This window comes from Odontesthes bonariensis, chromosome 2, assembly GCF_027942865.1.
Source record: "Odontesthes bonariensis isolate fOdoBon6 chromosome 2, fOdoBon6.hap1, whole genome shotgun sequence".
Taxonomy (NCBI): domain Eukaryota; kingdom Metazoa; phylum Chordata; class Actinopteri; order Atheriniformes; family Atherinopsidae; genus Odontesthes; species Odontesthes bonariensis.
In genome coordinates, this window is record NC_134507.1 from 18,578,346 (window position 1) to 18,601,777 (window position 23,432).

The window sequence follows — 23,432 nt, forward strand, 5'->3', positions numbered from 1 at the left end:
TTCAAGAATGCAGCAAAGTTCAAATGTATTCAGCGAGCAGGCCCCTTGAACTGTTTCTGTAAAGGTTAAAGCTGAGGTTATTTTTGGAGAGTGGATTATTAGGCTACCTGGGTTAAAAAAAGAAGAGGAATAACTGTGGGCAAGTATGGGTCACTCCAGAGCTGCAGAAAACAGCGAAAAGAATCAAGAATTTAAGGATTTAGAAGATAAAGAGCTACACTGTCACCTTAACAACAGACCACTGTGAGAGAAATAAAGAAAAAAGAAAAAAAAAAGTTTAGGACTTATCCAGTAAAAGCAACTGAATATTTCTAAACCCACACAAAGACTGCTGCCGTTGCCATATGGTCTTTTTAAGAATAAATGAATTATCCCAAAGGGATGAAACAGAATTGTCATGACAATAAAATAACAAACAAACATTTAAATTACAGATCAAATGTGCAGGATGAATTCAAGGTTGAAATGCTGATTTCTGTTTCCCGTTCTGTACTGCCCTCTAATGGAAAACACCACTCGGAGAGAAAAGAAGGAGCTTTTTTTCATACAGAGCTGCAGCAAGGAGAGAAGACGTACAGTATAATTAATCATGAGCTGAACTGAGTGGATTTTATGTGAAATAGGTGTCTAAATCAAACAGTAAAATTGATGAAAAGCCAGGATTTGTCATTTTGAGATTTATTTAAACATGTCTAACGTAACAAGAGAACAGTATATTATACATAAGACATCTACACTCTAGGTGGATTATAAGGCAAGTGCAAACAATGAGATCTAAATGAAGACAAAACAAATGCTTCACTACAAAGCTTTGTAGCCATAAAATTCAGAGCCTTTATCACTGGATGTTGAACAAAGCATTCACTTGGCAGGAAATTAAAAACCAACGAGAGGTACAAAGACTAATTCTGCTTAGGAAAAAAACAACAACAACAATGCACAAGACATATTTTTAAGGGAATAACAATTCTTTAGAAAAACCATTCCAGCACTATCTGGCAAACGCAACGGAGACCCACGGGAGCGTATGTTTGTAATTCCTACTGTTCTCTGTTTAAGTTATTTTTGCACATTCTAATTCTGCAACAACTCTGTTTTCCATTAACTATGCACGGCCTCTATTCTTAGATTTTAAGAAAGCACAAAACTGAATATTTACAAATAACTCCAGTTGTTCCAGAACGCCTAACTTTATGGCACTGTTTTGTGTTCCTTAAGTAAAAGCCAAAAAAAAAATAAATCCTGGCCTTGCGTGTGTGTGTGTGTGTGTACTGAATGAAGGACATTTGGGCTCTGTCATGCTTTAGCCTTCCCCTCCCTGCCTCTCATGGGTGAGCAGCCATTGTTTGAGATGGTCGCCCTTGCCGCTCATGTACGGCCCACTCTGTCCACTGCTGGAAATTACTCGGTGACAAGGAATGAGGAGAGGAACCTGGCACAGGCGGACAGAGAGAGGGGTGACAAACTGAGGAAGCACACATGCAATTTCTGCAAATAAAACGCAACACTTTTACATGCAAACAAACTTTTAAAAGTAGGCACCTCTATTTCTTTAAATTGACAAACATTTAAAGGTTCCATTTAAAAATGAAGACAGTAGGCTGCGAAGAGCACATTTCAGTTCTGCAAGTTTTAAATGCAGATTAGAACTTTTCTTACTCTCAGGTTAACATTTACTGTCACAGCAACACAATACTGGGAAGGTACCGAAAGTATGTATGAATTATGTATGAAAGAATCTCTTATTCGCCTCACAAACAATGTGACTTAAAAGTAACCAACAAGCACAAAAAAAAAATCAACTGCTATTTATTATTTATTTCCTTTTTAATTTTTTGCACTTTTCATTTTCATGAACCGCATGAAAACAAAGTGCCACACCAGATGTGTCTGGTTTGATCCTGCACACATCCACATTCGGGGTGATGGCTCAGTCTTTTGGTATAAATGTTTTTTACTCTTTAATAGTGAAAAGCAAAGAAGCAATCAAAAATTAATGGGCAAAAACACCAGCAGGATGAATATTCAATCGAGAGGGTGTCAACATTAAGATCTGATAACCCTGTGATCATTAAAAAGAGGAAGTCGGTGGAGCGTTTACTCTTGTTGCAGACGACTGCCAGGGGGGTCCTGAGTTCTTTGTAAACTAAATGGCTGGAGAAAGATTAAACAAGCAAGCCTAAAACACTTCGATCATTGTGAATTCAGAACAAGAAGAGTGGCAATGGTTGGAGAGAAACACAACAATTAATTCTTTTAAAATATTCTTGATGTTGCCCTCATTTTGTTCTTCTCACGCTGAACAGAACACATCGCAACCATTCCTGAATGTATCCCTCCAATTTAACTGAGATGTACACTGAATTGATGGTTGCTCCTCCAGCCTTTCATATTAAAGTTGGACATGCAGCGTGTTTCAGTTTCAAATCCATCATTAAACCCGCTCCCATATCAACAGCAATAAAACTTTCCGAGCCCCAGATTAACCTTGCAGACAGAGAAATACTGCTCGTGTATTCGGATCAATACTGTTCCCCGGGTTTGGAGGGAGAGCAGGGTACCCTCAAGGCCTTCGGATCTGCCTCTTCACTTGGGGGGGAAAAGAGCACTACACCAGGCTTATCAATACTCAAATCCTGGTGAAGAAGAAGTGCCACAGAGAGGCGAGGATCGATTGAGCACACTGAGCTTTTCACAGCTGAAGCCTGAGTGGAGCAGTGCTACTGACAAGTAATTGACACTGACAATCTGACTCTGGATCTGAATCAGGAGCTGAGGGCTCAGGCTCCCAGGCTCCCTGACGAAAGGAAAGAAATGTCTGTAAAACATGAGACTGAGAAGTATTATACAGCCATCTAGCAGCATTGCCACTGGCTAATGCAATGTATCAAGCATACTGAGAATAAAGTGCATTGAATAAAAATCCCAGAAATTCAATTGCCATGGTTTATTTGTGTGTTTTTCCTGACCTTAATTAATTACTTCCATTATAAATGAATTTTTCTTGTAAGTGGAGTCACAAAACAGCATCAGAGGAACAACACAGCACTGAGATGAGAATGTATACATACTATTTCATATCACATATGAGGAAGATTTTCTCACAGGCTGCACCTCTGTACGAGAAGTGCTCTCTGCCTTTGCTGAGCACACCGGTGGTGCCCACAGCACTACATGGGCAGAGTTAAACAGGCTTTGATCAAAGAGTTTGATCAAAAGGAGACACACCACTTGCCCTCTAGCCCTCCATTTTGTACACAGTGGATTCATGGGCAAAATGATGCAGATCAGGTTTCCTACAAGAACCTGAGATTTGCTGCGAACGTCTACAGTAAAGACATAAGAGGACAGGCAGAAAAAGTGTGGGCTTAAAATCTTGATGTAGGTAGAATTTTACTCCTCTGCTGTTCTCAGAGGGAGGCGTTGATTTCACCAAGCGCGTGTTGGATCACACCTACAGTTAAGATTACATATCCTGCAATGCGGAAAATGCTTATAAAATGTATTTCATTACAAAACTCTGGTGGTATACACAGCTGGTTGTCTGCAGGTAATGCTTCCTTAAAAAAAACAAAAAAAAAAACGGAAGAACAAATCAGGGCTGAAAATCAGTTATATATCATCGTATTTTACATTTTATCAAAAAGGAAAAAAGATAACGCTGGAAAAACCACCTAAAATGATTGTTTCAGTGTTTATTTTCAGCTATATAGGATCACATTTGTTTAAATTTACTACTAATAAGGACTATATTCCTTTTAATTTATTCTACATGATGAAATATGACTAAATGCATCTAAATCTATTCTAAGTGACCTGTAGTTTCTCATGATAAAAACTACATTTAAGAATATTTGATCAGACTAATACGATCACTTAATTATCACTTAATTTTCAACTCTCAGTTAATTTGCTGATAATTCTTTCAAATAATCACCTAGAAACATCCACCTAAAGCAGCACTTTAACCTTAATTTTCCAACCAATAGTAAAAAAAAAACAATAAACTCAATTGATCAATAGTTTCTAAATTGTTGCATATCAGTTTTTCTGTCCAATGATCACTTAGCAATTAACTATTCATTGCAACTCCACATGCAACACTGTAGGTTACGTAACAGTGTGTAAAAAAAAAAAGAAAGCTTATGAAACAGTTCGCTACCCATTGAAAAAAAAATTACAATTATCTTTCGACTACAGGCAGCTTCACTATAAAAACAATTACTCCGTATCTGATGAAATAAAGTAAGTAAAGACAGACGCCTGTCAATCAATGTCAGCCACACTCACCGGGTTCCTCCTCATAGCCCCTCCCACCGCCCGCACTGCTTTGGGGTTTCCCGCCATTTCGGCAAGGCGCTTGTATGAGACCGTCTCTCCAAACTTCACATCCCTCAGAAGCACCTGCAACACGCGGCTGGTGAACGCATCTTTGTTGCAGAGCAGAGGACACAGAAAAAAACAAAGAGCAACAAAGAGATTTAATCAATCACTCAGACGGCCGACCGAGAGCTCGAGGACGCTTTAGACATCAATTGTACTAATATTCTAGTGTTTTCGGAGTGAAGTCAAAAGTTTGAGACGATACAACAGTCTTTACTAAACTTAATATAATGCACGTTGTGCATATGATTTGATGTCCATCCTTACTCTCCCCCTTTTTTTTTCTTTTCTTTCCAACACTCATTAAACAACTAAATACTAAGAAGTCCCCCAATTTGACCTTAGAACCAATATTAACATGCTACAAAGGGTGATGTGAGAAAATTATTCCTATGGCAGAAAAATCTAGGTTATGCTTTGGAAAGGTCAGAGCTAAAATTAAAAAAGTTCGCTCCTTCATTTAAAAGGATTAGGAGAGGCCAAAAAGACTGCAAATCTGCTCCAGATTTTTAATAATAATAATTTGAATGTTGCATACCATTTGTGGCAGTGGGATGACTTTGAGGTTAATCAGACCAATTTGTCCTTTTAATTGCTTTCTATTCAGAGTAGATTCATTATATCATCTTCACTTAAATGGCGGAATTCTTCAAATCATCCGCAGCTTAACCGACCACATTAACAGCTTTGATTTCATTAGCACTTTAGCAGTAGCATTATCTTTTTTCTGGATTACCAGGCAGTGACTGAGAGGCATGTTTGTCTAGCTCTGATAGCTGGAGAGAAGAGAAGAGAAAAGTATTTGAAGCATCTCGAAACCTTGAGACACTGATGCACTGAGCTTGTGTAGCGAGCAAAAAACACTTTTTTTTTTTCTGCACAGAGGACAAGACGGGGAACAATAGTCTCGTTATCAAGAAGGGGGTGAAATTCTTCTAGTATATACATGTACTCAGTCATGAAAATTCAATTAGTGATCTCCCATTCTCTCTCATTTATATGGTCTAAGAGAGCACATGACAAGTGATCTATGTGAAATCCCTCTAAATTGGCATTGTGTGAAAACATGTCACACCCCTGTCTCTCTTCTACAGACTGAACATCCTTTGCTCCCCAGGCTCCCTCGCTACCTTATAGTCACTCTCTGCTACACAAAGCCACGCGAACAAGGCAATTTGCCTAAACTGGGGGGAATAAGTGTAAAACCTAAAGGGGATAGATCTGATTGATGCACACCCATGTGAGTTCTTTGTCTTCAACAAGGCCCGTAGGTACTGTTTAATAATTTTTCAGGTAATAATCACGCTGTCAACGAGAGGACGGGCTCTTACGCAGACAGCCTTAATGTTATGAGGAGATAAGGTACACCCCCAAAATCTCTTTTATGAATTACCCTCCATCCTAAAGCTAAGTTTTGGCCTCATGATGCGTGTGGTGCATTTTGATATCGCTCTGTCACTGACGGATGGATGACAACCTGCCCACACTGAGGTGATGACAATTCCCCGTTGATGCAGATGTTATCGACAAGCAACCAAAGTCGGTGTCCCACCAACAGACTGAGCAACAAGCTACGGCGCTGTTTGCATCTCTTCCAAATCTCAGGCAGCTGTTTCTCCCAAATGCTTTCACATCTCCAGCGGTTCTGGATTAACAAAAGGAAAAAAAGAAAAAAAAAAAAACAAGTGTCTGCGCTTTCAAGTGCCAGTATAGAGGTTAAAGGACTTTGCCCTCATCAGTGTCTGTGACAGAGACTTCATGCGGGTCGCTCAAGGTGACCAGCAATGATTTGGAGAGCAGTCCCCTAGCCCCATACTTCATAAAGAGCCTAATACGGTGTGTCTGGGGTCAGGACCCTCTTTAGATAGGGGTGCAAAGATGTCAATTGTTTAAATAAAACTTGAGGGGAACCACTTACATGTTTACAGACATCCCATAATTATGTCACAGGTCATTACCTGCCATGAGGCCAGGTGAGAGGGCTGCTGTAGAGGCTGAAATAGATTTACCCCAAAGAAAAATCGAACAAATCTAGTGATTATGAGGATATTGACATATATGATTGATTTGCTCATAATTTTGTCTATGAAAGCAATTTCAAAGACAAATAAAGAAAACAATAAACTGATTTCCATCAGCCTTACTAATGACAGATTTGGAGAGACGACCTCCAGCTGACAGTCACCTCTTACATGATTGTGAGAATAAAAAGACAATAGTGGAAATGCAGCTACCTCATTATCCTTTGTGTCTAATGGGAGGGAAGACTTTGACTCCCAGTCAAAGTGTCTCTTGAGTCTTAAGGGATCCATACTTTTGAAGGCTGACGGGGTGCTGATGATTCTCTGATTATTCGATATTCTGAAAACGTTCATTTCCCTAATTCCTCTCCACATTACAGGGGCGAGTCCTGGTGAGTGTCTCATCTCGCCCTGCGCTGTGCACAGGGGGAGGTTCAGGCTCCTGCAGGAACACAGTCATTTGGGCTTTGAAGAGCGCCCTTCCCCCCTTTGCCCAGCCCCCTCCCCGCACATTCCCTGCGCCGCTTACCGAGACTAAGATCCTCTCGTCTGTTACATATGGATGTATAATTAATGAGATAAGAATATGCATCGTTTTAAGAACCCACGTTGGCGTCTGTGTTTTTCTGAGGGAGCAAATACGAGTGCAGACACACACACACACACAAACAGACACAAGCTAACTGAGCATAAAACCCGCATGCTCTCACCATTACTTTACCCCTGTTGACCAAACTTGCGTGTGATGTTGTGCATGACAGTCAGACAGAACAGAAAAATGCGCCTCGCTTCTCCTTTCATGTCACCTCTGTTTCTCAGGTATGTCGTGACAGCTAATATGAAAAGTGGCTTGTTTTGTCAGAAATGTGTAAATAAACATGGCAACACTTCAAGTGAAGGTCACAACTCAATATTACATGACAAGTGCTGCAAGAGCGCTGTCGCGTTCAGGTTGTCCCCAAAGATAACTGAGCAAACAAAAGTTGGTTGTCACAGATTGTAATGACCTGATTAAACTTGTATTTTTTTTCCCAGACAGGCAGCGACTGTACGACTCGATTGTGGAGAAATTTGTACAGCGGTAAGGCGAAATCTAATCAGTCGTTTTTGTGAATCAATGAGTCAAAAAAAAAAAAAAAGAAAGAAAGAAAGAAAGAAAGAAAAAAAACCAACCAAACAAACAAAAACTAGCCTCCTATTTTCCCTCCTCAAAGGACAAATACTCCTGATGCTCACATTTAACATTTTTATACTGGCTTGGCCTATGGTTCTGACTACTGAGAGCAATCCAAGCCTAAACCGTGTATTTACGGAGCCCCAAAACAACAGGCGAGGGAAAGAGGTGGAACACAGCACAATCACCTATTCAGATCAGGTACTAATGAAGAATTCCATCTATCCTGAAATTTAATTAAAACCCCAAAGACTTCAGATGAGATGCGATTTGAAAGAGCCTGGGGCTGGTACACAAGCACTTGGTGGCGAAGGGAATCACACTGAAAGTTGATATCGTAATTGGTCCTGATGTATTTCTGCATTGCCTTTGCGGGAGCGTGGGACTCATAGCTGTATACAGGGTCTCGATGGAGTACCTGCTCATTGAAAATGCCATCACTCAAGCACTGCAGATCTGCATGAAATTAGAGAGCAACTAAGGCCTGATTGCAGGGGAAGGGAGGCACAATTGTTAAATGCATATATTAGAGTTATTTTTTTTCTGTGTAGGTGTGCTTGTGGGTCTAAATGAGCTCATCTGAACATCCTTAAGTTAAAATGCAATGAGCATCTCAGTGTGATAAAGAAATTGTCTGTAATTGTTTTGAAAATTGCATAGATTTATGTCTAAGATTTAAAAAAAAATGAGTTGTCAGGATACTGACTGCTCTACTGTATTGTTGTGCTTCCTCAAAACAAAACACAAGGGAGAATTAATTCCTCTCCGTTTTTTCCTCAGCACCCTCAATCATTCACTGTGCAAGCACAACTACCAGTTGAAAAGACACTAATTGTCCATTTTTGGGGTGCATTAACTTTACTCACCCTAAGTGACTGGTCAAGCCAACAATAAGCCCATTCAAACTTTACAACCATTCACATGTTCTCATTAGAAAAAAAAAAAGAAAAGAAAAGAAAAAAGAAAGCTTCCTGTCTCAAAATGTCAAGAGTGGAATTCGATCAGTTTCAAAGAATGTGCCAAGAATCATGGAAAAGCTTGCCAAGACTAACACGCGTGGTAAGAGCTGCCACAGATTACTGAACCAAGTTACAGCTCTGTGTTCTGTTCTCTCTCTGCCGCTCACACACCACCCACTTTTCCTCCACTCTCCCTCTCAGCCATAAAATACTTCATTATAACACAGTGAGCCAGTGAGTGTAAGTGATGTAACTGACAATTAAGAGTGAAAGTCTGATCCCAGTCATGGCTCTGCAAATATTTATCCATGACAGACCTCCTTGCAGGGCGGGGTGGTGAAAGGCAGGGAGCGGGAGACTCCCAGCGGTCTGCGGCTCACTGAAGTACGCCTGGAGCCATTCAACGCAGCGCTGCAACTCGGGGCTCGTTTCTGCCGGGCTATCGTTGACCACACAGCTCAGGGGGGCCTTGCTGCTCCTGTGAGGGATGTAAGGCAGGATGGGGAGGTAAGATGGGGATCAGAGGAGCAATCATAATATCCACTTCTTGGTTGAACAGTGCTAAAATATGTCACAAGAGTGTAATAATATGTGACACAGATGCAAGATGACATCATTTGCAGAGTGTAACTTAAGCTGTTAATCGAGACGTGTTTAAAATTGAAAGTTATACAAGTCGAGGTTGCTTCTGCTGTTTGGCTGGAACAAATATCAGAGACCTCAAATCAAGAAAATATGGGAAGTAGATACACAGAAGACGTCAATGAAGCATGCAACATGATGATACACTGTTAGACTATAGGTAACTGTGCTACTGAGGCGGTAAAACCATTTTCTTCTTGAAAAAAACGAGAAAAAAACGGAGCTTTCAGAAGCATACAGAAAAAGTTGAGGGGGCAGCCTTTAAAACAGCTTCAACTTTGCTTGGGCTTAGTTTAGAGTTCATGACAAGAACAAATGGATTTTTTTGGGCCAGAGCAGTTCTGGCCAGCAAAGCACTGCTCTTGGATGTACATCTAAGAATGAGTAGATGCTTGGAGGAATTTGCCGATGGTTGAGTTGGCATCACTTAACAGCTGAGTTTCTCTCTGCTGCTGACCACCCCCCAGGTCAATGCATGTAGGCTGACCCATATTTGACACCTAAAGACCCTACTGGGAAGGTCCTCTCTTAGCATGTGCATTACTCCAAAGTGGACCTCAAGCTGTGTTGTGGATTCTAAAGCAGGCCGCCAATTCCATTAACTGGTGTACAGGACTTATAAATAAATAATATCACCATTTAAGTGCCCCTTTTTTCAAAATTGGCTTATCCTGTATGATATTAATAATAGACATTTACTTTGTTAAACACACAGACTGTCTCTGTTGGCTGCCGTAACAACATGGCCCTAAAGTGTTTTTACACTTCTGCAGGTCACAGTTTGAGCAACGTTTTATATTGGACATGTGAAGCTGAGGTTTACTGGAGTGTTATGACTGAGCAGGTCACTTTTCAGAGAACCGCTCTGTCTGCTAGTTTGTGGCTGTGTGATGAAAATCTCCTGGGTGCTGTTTAACAGTGGGTGTAAATACAGTAAAAGGTGTAAATACTCTCATTTCTAAATAAACCACACAGCAGTTTATAGTTGAGTGGTGAAAACTCGGAAACCCACCAGCGGGCTCTGTGCTGAGACCCGCTCAAACAATGGCCATGGCTCATGGCAATCTCTGTCGGCATGGGTGAGTGCCCAGCCAGCCCCTACTTGTCATTGTCTCTCCTCTCCATCCCTCCCTCCCCTCCCCCGTCCCCCCAGCTCTCCCTGCTCATTTCCTCCTCTCTATTTCTCTATCCTCCCACTCCAGCTCTTTTGGCTCACCACCACCTACACCCCGACACCTACCCACCATCCACCCCGCCCCACCCCCCCTCCCCCCACCCCCACCCCCCCCCTCCCCAACCCGGCCTCTCTTTCTCTCAGCAAGGATCTTCAGGCCACTGTTCCCTTTCTACCCCCCACCCCACTCCCAACTCGCATCCTCCCACCACCTCTACCCCTTCACACCCCCCCTTTCTCTCTGAGAGGATGTTCCAGCCGCTGCACACTGACAGCTCGGGGATATTGTGTGTGGAAATGTTCCTGTTGGACCCGCAGGCCCTTACAATCTACCGGACAAAGGCTAGTGCACCTTTGCTTAAGGCTCGGCACCTTTGACCTCCTGCTCGCACTTCAGACTTGTCACCATGGCTAATTTTGCTCACCCTTTCGTCGGCGGATGAGCCGGCTTTAAAAGGTGTCTGTGCGATTCAACATTGACAGTAGTAAAAGTTAATGCAATGCAGTACATGTTGTGGCTGGTAAACAACAGCAAAAAATAAATAAATAAATAAATAAATAAATAAATAAATAAATAAAAGGGGAACAACATAAGAGGAGCTGAAGTCTGTCACCTCTTGGTGCAATGGGGGATCGTTTTTAAAGAGCATGCGGGCAGTGGAGATGTAGCTCCTGCAACATTTCCAGCCGCTTCAGTGAGTCAGAAATCCAGCAGCGTCATATGTTCTTTATGGAGTCCAGACTGGCACATTTGAAAGCTTGCCCTTCAATTGAGAGATTAGAGATGTGCAATAAATGTCGGACTAATTACAAAGAAACCCTCAAAGGAGGAATAATCTATATATTGTCCTAAAGTAACTGCCATGTCCTGTATGAAAATCAAGAATCATAATTGGTAGTGATTATAAAGAGTACTTTAAAAAGTATGTTTTAGTTTGAATAAACAATTCAAACTAGGTTAAAGCAGAATCATTCTTTTATTATCTTGTGAGTGCATAAATCATACAGTTTCAATGTCCTTCAGCCATTTACTATTTCATCACAGGTAAGGAAATAAGAAACTAATTCCAAACTAGCCAAGGATCTGCTGCACTTAAAAGAATATTTCCCCTGATGCAAGATAGTGATTTGAGAAAATTTCTAATACTGTGCTCCTGTCACAATCAATTTCCAATTACCATAAATCATTGTTGCGTAAAGTGGGAGTCATTTGGAGTTCTACCTATTTTCCAACTCTAATATAAAGAATGAATTGAGAATTTATATAATGTTGGAGGTTATTTCATTCATCCTGGAAGAAACAATCAAAGGAGACAAAGGCAAAAAAAAAGAAGAAAAGTATTAAATTTGACAATTTCCTTTAGAGCATTTGGTATCTCTAGTTGCACAAGACTTCAGTAAGACTTTTTCTATCAGCTGCAGACGTAAGAATGAAACAGGTTAACCACTGGATCTAATTGAAAGGAATCTGGCGAAGGGTGTAATGGTATATTGCACAAAAAGGGGAAAAACTCAGAACTCAAGCCTCCATCCTGTGAAGCGTGATGGCGCTCATCCTGACTCGATCGGCTGTCACTTTTGACACAGCCTGCCAGAGTTCTCCTTCACCGATCATGGGTAACATGGCGGGTCAGAGAATGAAATAGAAAAGGCCAAGAGAAGTCCAATATTTTCCTCAGCCTTATAGCTGCAGATACTTAACTCGGAGACGTCAAAGACTCAAGAGAGCATGAAAAAAGCCTAAAATGACTGTCTAAAAAGGGAAAAAAATACAGCATGTCTCTATGAATGTCAAGATCCTGATGGTCTCTGAGCAAAAGGCTGTGATACAATTGTAAGCCACTTGCTCAATGCAGCGCGTTCAACCATTTGAACATCATTCAGATGCGTATCTATCCACTGCAGCACTAAAGTCAAGAGCTTTTAGAGTGATAAGCTGTAAGGAATGCTTCCTCTTCGGTTGTGAGGGTGCAGGTTTTGTGCTCCGCTGTTTCAAAATAAAAACAACTGGAGCGGATAAACTGCTCTCCAGATATTCAGCAGGTCTTATTAGCAAATGTCCACCAAAGAGGCTGCAGCGCTCAATCCAGCGCATAAAGGTAGTGGTAAAATACTGCAGAGTAGACAACAAAGCACACAACAATTAGGTCTTCTCCCAACTGGCTAGCCACAGGAGTCAGTGAAGGCATGTATTACTAAAGCCTTTACTCTTACTCCATTATGTAGTGTATCCACACCCTAAGTCAACGCTGCAATGTTTATCTACAATAGACTACTGAGCAGTTTTAAATAACGTTTTTAGCCTCTATTCTCAAGTGCCACAGTAAGAGATTCCAATTACCCGAATGGTAAGGAGCCAGTGAGGGAGGCACAAAGTACATTAGGGATCCCCTGTAACTGCAGGGACCTTTTAGAGCCTCAACTGAAGAGGGCCAAGAGACTGAGGGGACAGTGACCCCGCATGGATAGCCTCTGTCAAAATTTGACCACGTCAAGCACAAAGGCATTATGGGAATCCAGTGTCACCAAGTCCTAATTACTGTCTGTGTTCAGAGCAAATTACTGCCTTGTTCCTCTGATTAGCGAGGAGGCTAATCTTCACCTGTGTACGCCAGCACTGCTGAGGGCCCTTGAGTGTTAGCGCTTCGTCTTCTGTAATTTATTTTTAAATCAGTGCCCGCTCCCAAGAGTTTTGAGTGTTTTGTTGTGAACCGCTTACCATGATCCCCACCACCACCCCCTCACCCCTAAATCCTTGACTAAATCCTTGTTTGGTGCCGCAGGAAGATAAGCAAGAACAACACTTGGGCATAATTGACTCGTACTCCTCTCCAAGATGTCAGAGTCGAATCATCTCTCTGCATATTGCCTTAGTATGTCACACACTGTACACTTCTGCATGTTGCAGATATAGAATCCAATCAAGTTCTAAAACAAACTAGCACAGCCCTCATGCCAGAAAAACTTCCCAGTCGACAGCAGGGAAGGAAAAAAAAATTGCAGGAGCTGCTTTTAGCTGCATCTCTACAACGAGAGGCAACTCTCATTTGGCTTCCAGCCTCACCCTGGAGGTTCTGCTTTAAAACCACGACATTTGCAGATTTTCATCTGAGTGAATGTCAGTGTCTCGTCTGCGTGGGGCGGTTTACAGGTAGTGTGTTACACAGGTGTTGGTTTACAGAGGAAATGGCACATGCAGCCTGATTGGGACAGTCCCGAGAGACAGAGGCATAAACATAGAGCACAGATGGGTCCAAGGGCCAGTGGGAGCAGCACCTTAATGAATACGCAGCTGAGTACTACACTTCACAACATGCAAAATAATATTCCAAAGCCGTAGTAAAAAATAGAACAAAAATCATCTGAATATCATTACACAATGAATTATTCATGCCATTTCTAAAGGGAGTACGTCAAATAGTCTCCCCTTTGCTTTATTGATGATTTCCTTCAATATCTCAGCAGATAACTGTTTGAATGACGAAGCATTTTAGCTACTAATGTAAGCAGTTCATTCAGCACACACGTGCGTCTTGAGATATATTTATATGTGACAAAAAAATTATTTTAATGAATAAAAACTGAAATAAAGATGAAAGATCCAGAGAGAGAGAACAGGCGAGGAACGGGAGTGAAAAACTATGACTGAAAATAAGTTGTTGTCATCGTTCCCGGCGTGTGAGCACATCATGTAAACAGGCACGACAAGGGAGCGCATTTACCATACTGCTATTCAGTGTGAACCAGGACATTGATTCACAACACTACATGAGTGTGAGAAAAACGATAAATGCATCACCTCAGATATTTCACACTAGCATTGGTAGTGTGTAAAAGCTGTTGTGACAGCTTGGGTATTAGGGCTAGATAGATGGAAAATGTCTGGCTGCTTATGAATGCCAATGTGACTAGGGTGACGGGTTTGACACAAAAACACTCCACCTAAGAACAATTAGGCTGTTCTCAGGCCCCATCCAGTTTTGTCAGTGATAATGGAAAGCTGTGAGGATAACTGGTGATAAACAGACTTTAACACCCTCCTCCTTAAGAGCAGTGCAGACCTGCGGTCCTCTCATATGCTTAACTAATCATGACCATGGCCGGCAAATTCATACAAAAGACTAATTACTGTTGTACTTCACTTCAGTCTCAAAGGCCTCTTATATAAGGACTTGGGGGTTTTCTTGCCTCTTTTCTCTTCTTGATGGGTATTTTTTTTTTTTTTTTACAAGTAGGCCTCATGCTAGACAAAAGCATTTAAAAATTGGTGATTGCTTTCATTCGTTTTAATTACATTCAGAAATGGCATTTCTGCCACATAATACGCCCCTATTGTTTCAGAATTATCTGGCTTGGGGAGTAAAATCTACAATACTTGACGATGCAGCCGAGCTAAATCGCCTCTTGAAATTGAAATATGCTGCAGAAATGCAAAATAAAAACCCAGCCTTTGCAGCTGATATACTGGAAGCTCCTTGGCTTTCCGCAGAATGCTATTATTATGCATATCCAGGTAGAAAGTTAATTAACCCAAAGCTTAAGCTAATTATGGTAGCAGGATGCTATCAACCAAACGCTTTCAGTCAGACAGCTGTCCAGAATTTCATTTGCTAATCATTTGTCTTTTGCCGGAGCATATGGTACATTTCCCCGCTATCACAGCAACAACAAACAGATGAAAATCATTAACTAAAAACAATGTGCAATGTGAAAAATCAGACACAGATTTAAAAGGCTTTGTGTCAGAGAAAAAAAGGGGGATTTATGGCCTGGGAAGTATAATGATAATTTTGGTTTTAGCCACTTAGGATTTTAGGCAGATCACATGACCTGGGTGTGCTGGGAATTCAGATGCACAAATATATTGTTTATATCTATATGCAAATGAGACAGAGTGTTTATCCGTGTAAAATTAATTACAATTTTCTATAGAAGCATATGCAAAGCGCTTTTTTGCAACAATTTTTAGACTCTGACACATTTTGTGCCTGTTTTTCAAACACAACATTTTTTATGCCGTTAAAAGTAGAACTCCCTCAGCCAAGAATTCAATTAATTATTTTCCAAGAAATGCTTCATGCATTATTTTTCTTTTCTTCTCATAAAAACACATCATACTGGCTGTTAAAGGGTGATTGATATCAGCATTGCCTGGCGACATTATCAGGCAATAAAGGCTACTCAGGTTCTAATGCAACATGTCATACACAGGCTCCAGCAGTACATTTCTATTGAGGACCTCACAAGCTAAATTGCTTTTTTCCCTCTCCCCCACATCTCAGCCAGCTTGACAGACAAATTGATCAAAGCATTGTAAAATAATATGCTCACAAAATGTCTCGGGGCAGGAGTCCGGCCCTTTTTTTCATTTTTCACCCTAATAAAAAAGTGCTCTACGATTTCCTCTGTATTATGTGTCTGTGCTCCATGTGAAAGAGGCAAGAACCGTCATATTTCAGATAACAGTAATCTCCTACAAACAAAATGCATATCATTTTTTCTGTGAACGCTGAGGCAATACTAAAACTAAAGAGGGGAAAAAAAAAAAATAAAAAAAATTGTTAACAGGGAGGCTGGTGCATAAGGCCCCAACAGGGGTTGTTGAGATGTAATGAATTTGTTCATCTGATGGTGCCTTCAGGGCTGTCGTTAGACTGGCAGAGGAGGTTGATTTCAGGAAATGTTTCTAAGATCAGTTAGGAAGCAAAAGGGGCTTGAGACGTTTCTATTAGAAAGAGCTGACGGTCATGGTGTGTAAGCAATACTTCAAGGGCGTTTACGTCGCTATAATGGCATTTATCAATAACTATCTATCAATGCCACAAATGCTTTTTGTTGCTGCTCAAGCTTCTCAACACCAACAAATAGTGAATCTAGAATAAAAAAAATGAAAAAAACTCTTAAAGCAAACGTAAAAGGTCAATTTAAGCCTAAAGCTGTGGTTGCCACACATATATCTGCTGTAGGTCTCCCTTTTTTTTTTTAATGCATGGACATTATCTACTTCTCTTATCCAAAATATGCTCTTAGAGATCATTTATCACACTGACTTCTTAAGCCCGCGCCACACCACATCCAAAGCTGGAAAGAGCCTTGTTTAGTATGTCATAAATAAATCAATGAAAATGCCTGATCTGAACTATTACTGCTACAGGCAGGCTTTTGTGAGATCTACATGTAAAGCCCGTTGCAAAGATAAGCCTGTATTTTGTCACTTTATCTCGCCTCCCTTAATGCCTGTTTACTCTGAGTTACTCCACATATCTGAGGTGGCTCTAGTTCCCGCGTCCTGCGACAATAACAAGCATATTCAACTGATCGAGATAAAATCTAAACATTCTCCTAATGATTTCTTGTTCACACCTTAGAGAACATACAGAAAGGGATGTGATCGAAGCTCCACTTGTGACCAACATAGCAAGTGATATTAAACTGAGAAATGATCTAGTGATGCGAATCATTAAATTCATTTGCATATTCCTACTGAACCTGAACATACAAATTAAACCCTGTTTGCGATGAGATGGGAGAAAGGTGCTTGCGCATGGTTACAGGACATCTTCCATAATCAAAATTCCATATTATTAATTTTCTCCCTTCAACTCATTAACAACAAGTGGAATGTTTTTCCTGCTTGATGAATTTTAGGAAATAGCAGACAGTCAAGAAGGAAACACATGTTGAGGTATAATATACAAGGTCATTAATGGGTTTCCATAAATTAGAATTTAAACATACATTTTGAAAAGGATAACTTCTTATCCGACTGCATTTGAAATGGTTTAATTTCCCAAATCATTCAAGTTTATCAAATGCGAATCTGGGATACATGGACTTTTAATTTCAATCTAATCAAAACTAATCTGAGACGTAGGATCTGAACCTTTAAAACTAAGGAAAAAGTACTTATTAATACTGCCTTTAATCAATTTCAGTCGCTTCACTAAGACTATCTACATTCTGACAATTTTGAGGGATGGGCAGGCCATGCAATGCAACCACATATTACATTTCTGAGTGTCAGTTGACACTCTAAACCACTGCCTACAACTTGAAGGAAACATAAAGAAACAGGAGAGAACAGTCCATGCTCCCTGTGGCCTTAGCTGACCTCCTAGACATCACTTCTAATCAACTCCCTTGAGGGTAATAAACAAGTTATTTTTCTGAAATTTCAAATATACTGCAGGAAGAATCACAACCACATGCCATCAGAAATCTAATTTCAAGCCCAACTGTATTCTAGTGCCCCTCATATTTCTAGTGCCTGCTCATATTTGCCCAACTTTCTCCAGGATATTTCTTGTGGGATCTACAAAAATGCCCTGCTTCCGATGAGGAATGGTGGCACTCCATCACAGGAGTGGATTCTGTCTGCCTGTAAATTTCACACCTTTGTTTATCACGTCACCAGCCCGGCTGTTGTACAGTACCTTTCAGCAGGTGCGACATCCATTAGGATCTGGATGGTGTGCACACCATTCTCACATCCACTGACTTGGATCGTCCCCAGGGGGCTCAGCAATGAGATGGTCTTCTGAGTGCACTGACTCTCCCTCTGCTTCTTCATCTTGCTGCGCTGCTGAGGAAGTACAAATTACACTGTTCACTGACATATTCATGTGGCAACTTTCACTATTTCCCACACATATTTGCATTGAATGATCTATTGAAAACCAAGTGTGCCACCAACAGAAGATGACTTACATATTTGAACACCTAGCCTCCAAACAATGTCATGATGTGACTTGATCCCTACATTACTCTCAAATATTTCTTTTGTGCATGGGAAAGAATACGCCTATCTAACCAATAAATCGGCCATTTTTTCCCCTCTTTCTGTTCTATATATCACATAAATGAGAAAAACAATGCAGTCTGTTCCCGTGTCTGGTGGGGGATTCCCAAGATAGCTCGACATTATTTTCAATCCGTCATTTTTGGTTGATGGCCGGGATGTTTTTCTAGCATTAAATTTGTTCCTTAGGGTGCTGCTCCGATGGGATTCTGGTTTCCAGCCCTTAACAACAGCAAAAACGTGCAGCTTTTCTGACGACTGAGATGGATACTGGCAATAACCAGACAGCAGTTCCTTTTTTATTTTTACTTTGAGGGAAGGAGAGATGATTGACTATGTTATATGTGAGTTTTTGAGAGATGGGGGTTATAATAAATAAAGGTCACATTGATTGTAAGAGTTTCAACCAAGGAAACCTTTACTTCACGGAACCTTGATCTAAAAAGAATAAAGGGTAAAACTGCAACACCGAACGTATTTTAAATCTTCTAATACATATTATCCATACTCACAAATATCCTTAAATATTCATATCAATTGTGACTTTTGTGGAGATGCAACTGGCCATTTTTTTTTTATTCTAATAATTTCCTTAATCTATTTTTACATCTCAAATTTGTAAAAAAAGCTGTTTAATGAATGGAGGCTTGCAGATGTGACTCAAAAGAAATATCCAAGAGTAGTAAATTGAAAGTATACAGACATTGTATAATAGAACATTTTAAAAAGTTTTCATATGTTGGTTTTCTGTTTCTCAGCAACCAAACTTTTAACACTGCAGTCTTCTGGGCTAGCTATCTAATCTGCAATCATCAGTCAAACAATAGAGAAATTAATCTTTACTTGTAACTAGCAACAACTGTGAAAATTACCTTTATTTTCTTGACATATTGTCAATCCCTGGTTTTACCTTCTCAAAATTTGATTGTTTTCTTTGTTTTTCTTTGTCTTAAGAGATAGTATACTGAATTTTGGGGAGCTATGCACTGTTAGTCATACAGTAAAAAAAAAAAAAACAACAATTGGGAGATGTCAGTTTTTTCACTCCCAACATTTTTGATGGATACTTTTCAACCAATTTCTGATACCAGTCCATCATTTCTTAAGACAAAATCACTAGCTACATCCCAAAACCAAACAAAAATAAAAAAAAACCTCTAATACCGGATACATTTTATTTTTAGATTACCCATTATCCCCCTCCACCCCATCACAAACGCACACCACCACATCTGTCATGGTATGTGATCACAAATGCGTGTGCTTCAACTTTCTTGTTTCTACTCTTGCAGCTCTCACTGTATTCATCAGGGGTTTGCCTGAACTGACAATAAAGGCGAGAAATTTCTGAGCCAAACAATGGTACAGTGCACTTTGGATAAGCGTTGAACACACTGTCTGCCATTTAGAAAGCTGGTAATAGACTCATAGATAGAATAATGGACTTTGGCAATGATGGCCTTAGCTAATGGCCTGCGCTGATTAAAAATAATGCTATCGTGTTTATTCTGTTTCGTTTTCGGCGCAGTTCACGAGTGTACTTAGTGGATGCTTGAATGTTTGATGTTTACCCGGCTCTTCACGGTGAGGAACAACAAACAATAAGCAGCTTGTGTTGTTAAAAATCGCTGGCAGCATTCTCGAGCTCGTCAATCATTTGACTCGTTTCTCATTAGACTAGTTCCCGGTCAAACCTGCGTGATTAATTGAGTAGAAAGCGCTCAGTGACTGCGCAGGTGTGAAAATGCAACATGTGCTCTTTTATATTCAGGAAATTCATGCCGAAATACAGAGGACTATTTGCTGCTACCCATGCAATGGTATTTTCCCTGAAACTCCTCAAACACACCTTCAATGCGAAGTGCTAAAGTAAAATGTCGAAAAGATAAGTATAGGGTCGCACGAGGACCGACATTTGCTAAATTTACAGATAGCCCTTGAAAGCTTTAAAATGCGGGGATGTTTTGAGGCTGTAATTACAGTGAAGCTTTCCTGGAGTAAGTTTAACGCTCTTAATTAGTGTTGTAGCTTACAGATAAAACCTTTTCCATCCCCCTCAGTGTCAGTGCAATGCCCAATCTTCTTCCCTCTGCAAAACAAATGACTCTTCCTGTTTCTCCGGGCAGCGTGGTTTAGTCGTCCAATTACGATCGGCAAAAGTCCGCTCTCGCTCTATAATTGGCCAATAGAAAGTCTCCACTCCTCCCCTTACCAGGGATCGACATAATAGAAGAGTTCTCTAATAGGCTTCAAGTTGGGATTTGGGGTCCTGTAGGGGGTCCCCAGTACACCGAAGACTTGAATTGCAAGTGATTTAGATATTTGATTTGCTTGATGTTTTTAAAGCAGGAAAAATACGATAATCCATGTTTTGAACATTAATTTCAAACTCTGTTATTTTTTCACTTATATAGCTGAGACATTTATCCAGTTTTGTATCTCAAGTGACAGCTTCTCAGTAAGGTCTTCAGGGTCCCGGGCATAATGTGTGTTGATAAAAGACACCTATGTGACTGCAACAACCAATAATATCTTATGTATTACCAACTAATAAAGTCAGCATGTTATTATGAACAACACATGGGGCACTTCTCAATCCTTTTATTAGAGTTTTATGTTGTCAAAAGGAGAGGGAGTTGCCTTTTGTTGCCTGGAGCAGTCTTAGATTAATCTGAAGCATATATTTCAGTCATTATAACAAAATGTGTAGCATCAGTCATGTATTTTTTTTTTAAATGTCTGTTGTCCTCTGCAGGTTTATTTTTTTTAATTTTCTGTGGAGCCCTCAGCTCTCTGCACGCCTCCGTTTGGAATGTGTAGGCCAGCATGGGCCTGTGGCCCACAACCCATCTCAGCGGTGAGGGTGGGAGCGGGGGGAGAAAACGCCACCCCTGCAGAGACCATTTTGAAATCTGTGAGGATTTCCGTGCCATCTGGACCCGCTGCCAGTCTGCCCCAGATAGTAAGGGTTGGCAACGGTACCCGACGGTGCAATATGGCTCTCTCTTTAATGAACTACTAACTGTCCCCCGTTTTAATTGATGTGACATTTGAGCCATTTATCTCTGACATTTCAATGAAGGATGATTCTCAGCCTTGCCATTTACTTTTTTGTGCTATTTTCTAAGAGTCATTTGCATTTTTCTGCTCTAAACCTGCTTTTTGTCTCTCATTAGCTAATTAGAGAGCAACATGCACTATTAAGAAAAATGAACATAACCTAGTTTGATATAGGCTTGATGAGGGATAATCAGAAAATCACTGTTTTCTTAACATTCATCACAAATGATGTGAAGGGCTACCTGTGGTAAAAGGTGACTTAGATAAAGCCTCATAACCTTTACCCACATACCAACATGTAGCCTACAGTGTGGGACAACTTATGTTCGCAGCATGGGGAGAATCAAGCTCAATTAATCAGCATATGATTGTAGTAAGCAGCCCCCTCTGCTGGATCTTCTGAGCCATACTGTTTGAAACCATTTTAATGCTGCATTCAGTAGCCAAACCATGATGTGAATGTGTCACACATGGATGCATTGTGTTGGTTTTATTGCATTTAATTTTAAAAAAATGCCAATGAAATGTTTAATTGCATATTCATAGAGGGACAAATTTAGCTTCTTTTTGCAATCTATTTTTTTTTTTAAATATGTTAGTTTTAATTATCAAGGCTGACTTCCACATTTTACATTGTATTTTTTAAGTCATATATCTTTTCTAAACTGTGCAAGTTATGTATTTAAAAACAGGAAATATTTGAGCCATTATGTGATGAAGCAAACAACCTAAAGTGCGTGTGAGTGATATATAACTTTGAATACTAAAGGCTCCAGGCACAATTGTTTTCCATAATGACACATATTTTCAATCTTTTTAAGATATCCTTTAAAAACACGGCTCCATTGATGACGACTGTTCCTTTGATTGTGAGTGGTATCATTGCCAAGGTGTGGTGCCCTGTCTGTGCTGGCAGCCGGACTGATATCTTTTGTTTCGGACTCAAAGAGCTCCTTTTCCTGCTCAGTTTCCCTCACTATTTTTGTTTGTGTGAGGTGTTGATAGACTTATATGTTTCACAGCTTCCTTTTGGTGTACGACACCAGATGTTTGTGAGAATAACAACCCTAACCTTTTTTGTCATAATGACATAAATTGTTTATTAGCAGTTTTGTCCATCCGGTAATGCATGATTGTCATAGCTCAATCATATACAGCCTGCATGCCTCTTGCTCTCTTTTCCTGTGTTCGCAGTCTCACTCTTGTGTTGGCGTGGGAGGAGTTAAAGTCATTTATGATATCAGATATTCTCTTGGAGAGCAGAAACGTCCTGACAGACTGAACAGCCACTATCCTCTCACACAGGGGTGTGTGTGAGTATGCATTTTAATCAGAAAAATGGCTCTGTGGGCCTCACATTGCACATTGAAGAGGTCTGAGGGTTCTCATTGTGTATTTCCAGAGTACAGTAGATGTTATGTCTGTTCCTCTAAATCAAACCTTAACCCAGGCATGAAAACAGCAACCAGTTATTTTGTTCTTTTTTACTTTGACTATTTGTAATTCCACTTCTCTCTAAAGAGTTTGCCTGATCATCATGTAACCATCTCCATGACCACAAAAATGTGACAGAATTTCTCTGTACCCTCAAGTGCCCACTTATTTAGTGTGCCTGTGTGCTTCTGTCCCTCCATCCCTGCTATGATGTGGCTTCTCTATTTTACTGTTGACACAGTGCTATGAATGTCTGAGCATTTTGCAAATGAAGAGGCTTGAACTCCTGACAGGCACTGTCGCCGGCACCATGACACACTGGCCCGCACATGCTGTGCGGCATAATGATGACATTAGGATCCAGTGATAATATCAGGACGCACTTCAGATAAATGACTGATAAACCAGGGGTTGTGCCTCTCGTATTACACGCTTGACAGAGCAGCTAATCAGTGTCCAAGTGACTGCTATTACATAAATCATGAGCTCGACTTTGATGCATATTCCATCGGTGTTCCCTATTCATCACGTCATCTGGGGGAGACTCTCTGGATGACTGGCTGCCGGGCCAACACACATTTTAAGAGCATATTATGTTTTCATTAGAATTTGATATGATCCATTCCAGTGTTGATTTGATTTTACGTGCTTGGGTCATTTGATAGAAGGCTACCAAGGAGAGGGAGTGTATTGTTACACTGTGTGAGCTGTTTCCTCTCACTGACCACATTTATTGCCACAATGCCTCTTCATAAACAGTCCTGTTTCTTCATATAAAAGTGTGATT

The 23,432-nt window shown here is 40.4% G+C and overlaps 1 protein-coding gene across 2 annotated transcripts; it reads right to left on the minus strand.

Annotated features, from left to right (window-relative positions):
* Positions 1-670: 670 nt before the first annotated feature.
* On the minus strand, positions 671-20,266 carry LOC142400026 (methylated-DNA--protein-cysteine methyltransferase-like). 2 transcript variants are annotated; one of them, XM_075484589.1, is made up of 5 exons: positions 20,185-20,266; positions 17,787-17,935; positions 8,855-9,015; positions 4,291-4,430; positions 671-1,432 (listed from the first exon to the last, which is right to left on the minus strand). In XM_075484589.1, exons 1-5 carry the CDS (start codon positions 20,200-20,202, stop codon positions 1,304-1,306), a joined length of 597 nt encoding a protein of 198 aa, XP_075340704.1. In that variant the 5' UTR covers positions 20,203-20,266; the 3' UTR covers positions 671-1,303. The 2 variants fall into 2 exon arrangements, with proteins under 2 accessions (XP_075340704.1, XP_075340713.1); XM_075484598.1 differs by having other exon boundaries at positions 17,787-17,932; positions 20,185-20,257.
* Positions 20,267-23,432: the final 3,166 nt, after the last annotated feature.

Excerpts from the sequence above, each read along its gene's own strand:
- LOC142400026 (XM_075484589.1), bottom strand. Across the intron at positions 9,016-17,786 it reads GATGTCGCACCTGCTGAAAG|GAGCAGCAAGGCCCCCCTGA; the intron begins GTACTGTACAAC and ends CATCCCTCACAG. Across the intron at positions 1,433-4,290 it reads GGGCTATGAGGAGGAACCCG|GTTCCTCTCCTCATTCCTTG; the intron begins GTGAGTGTGGCT and ends CGCCTGTGCCAG.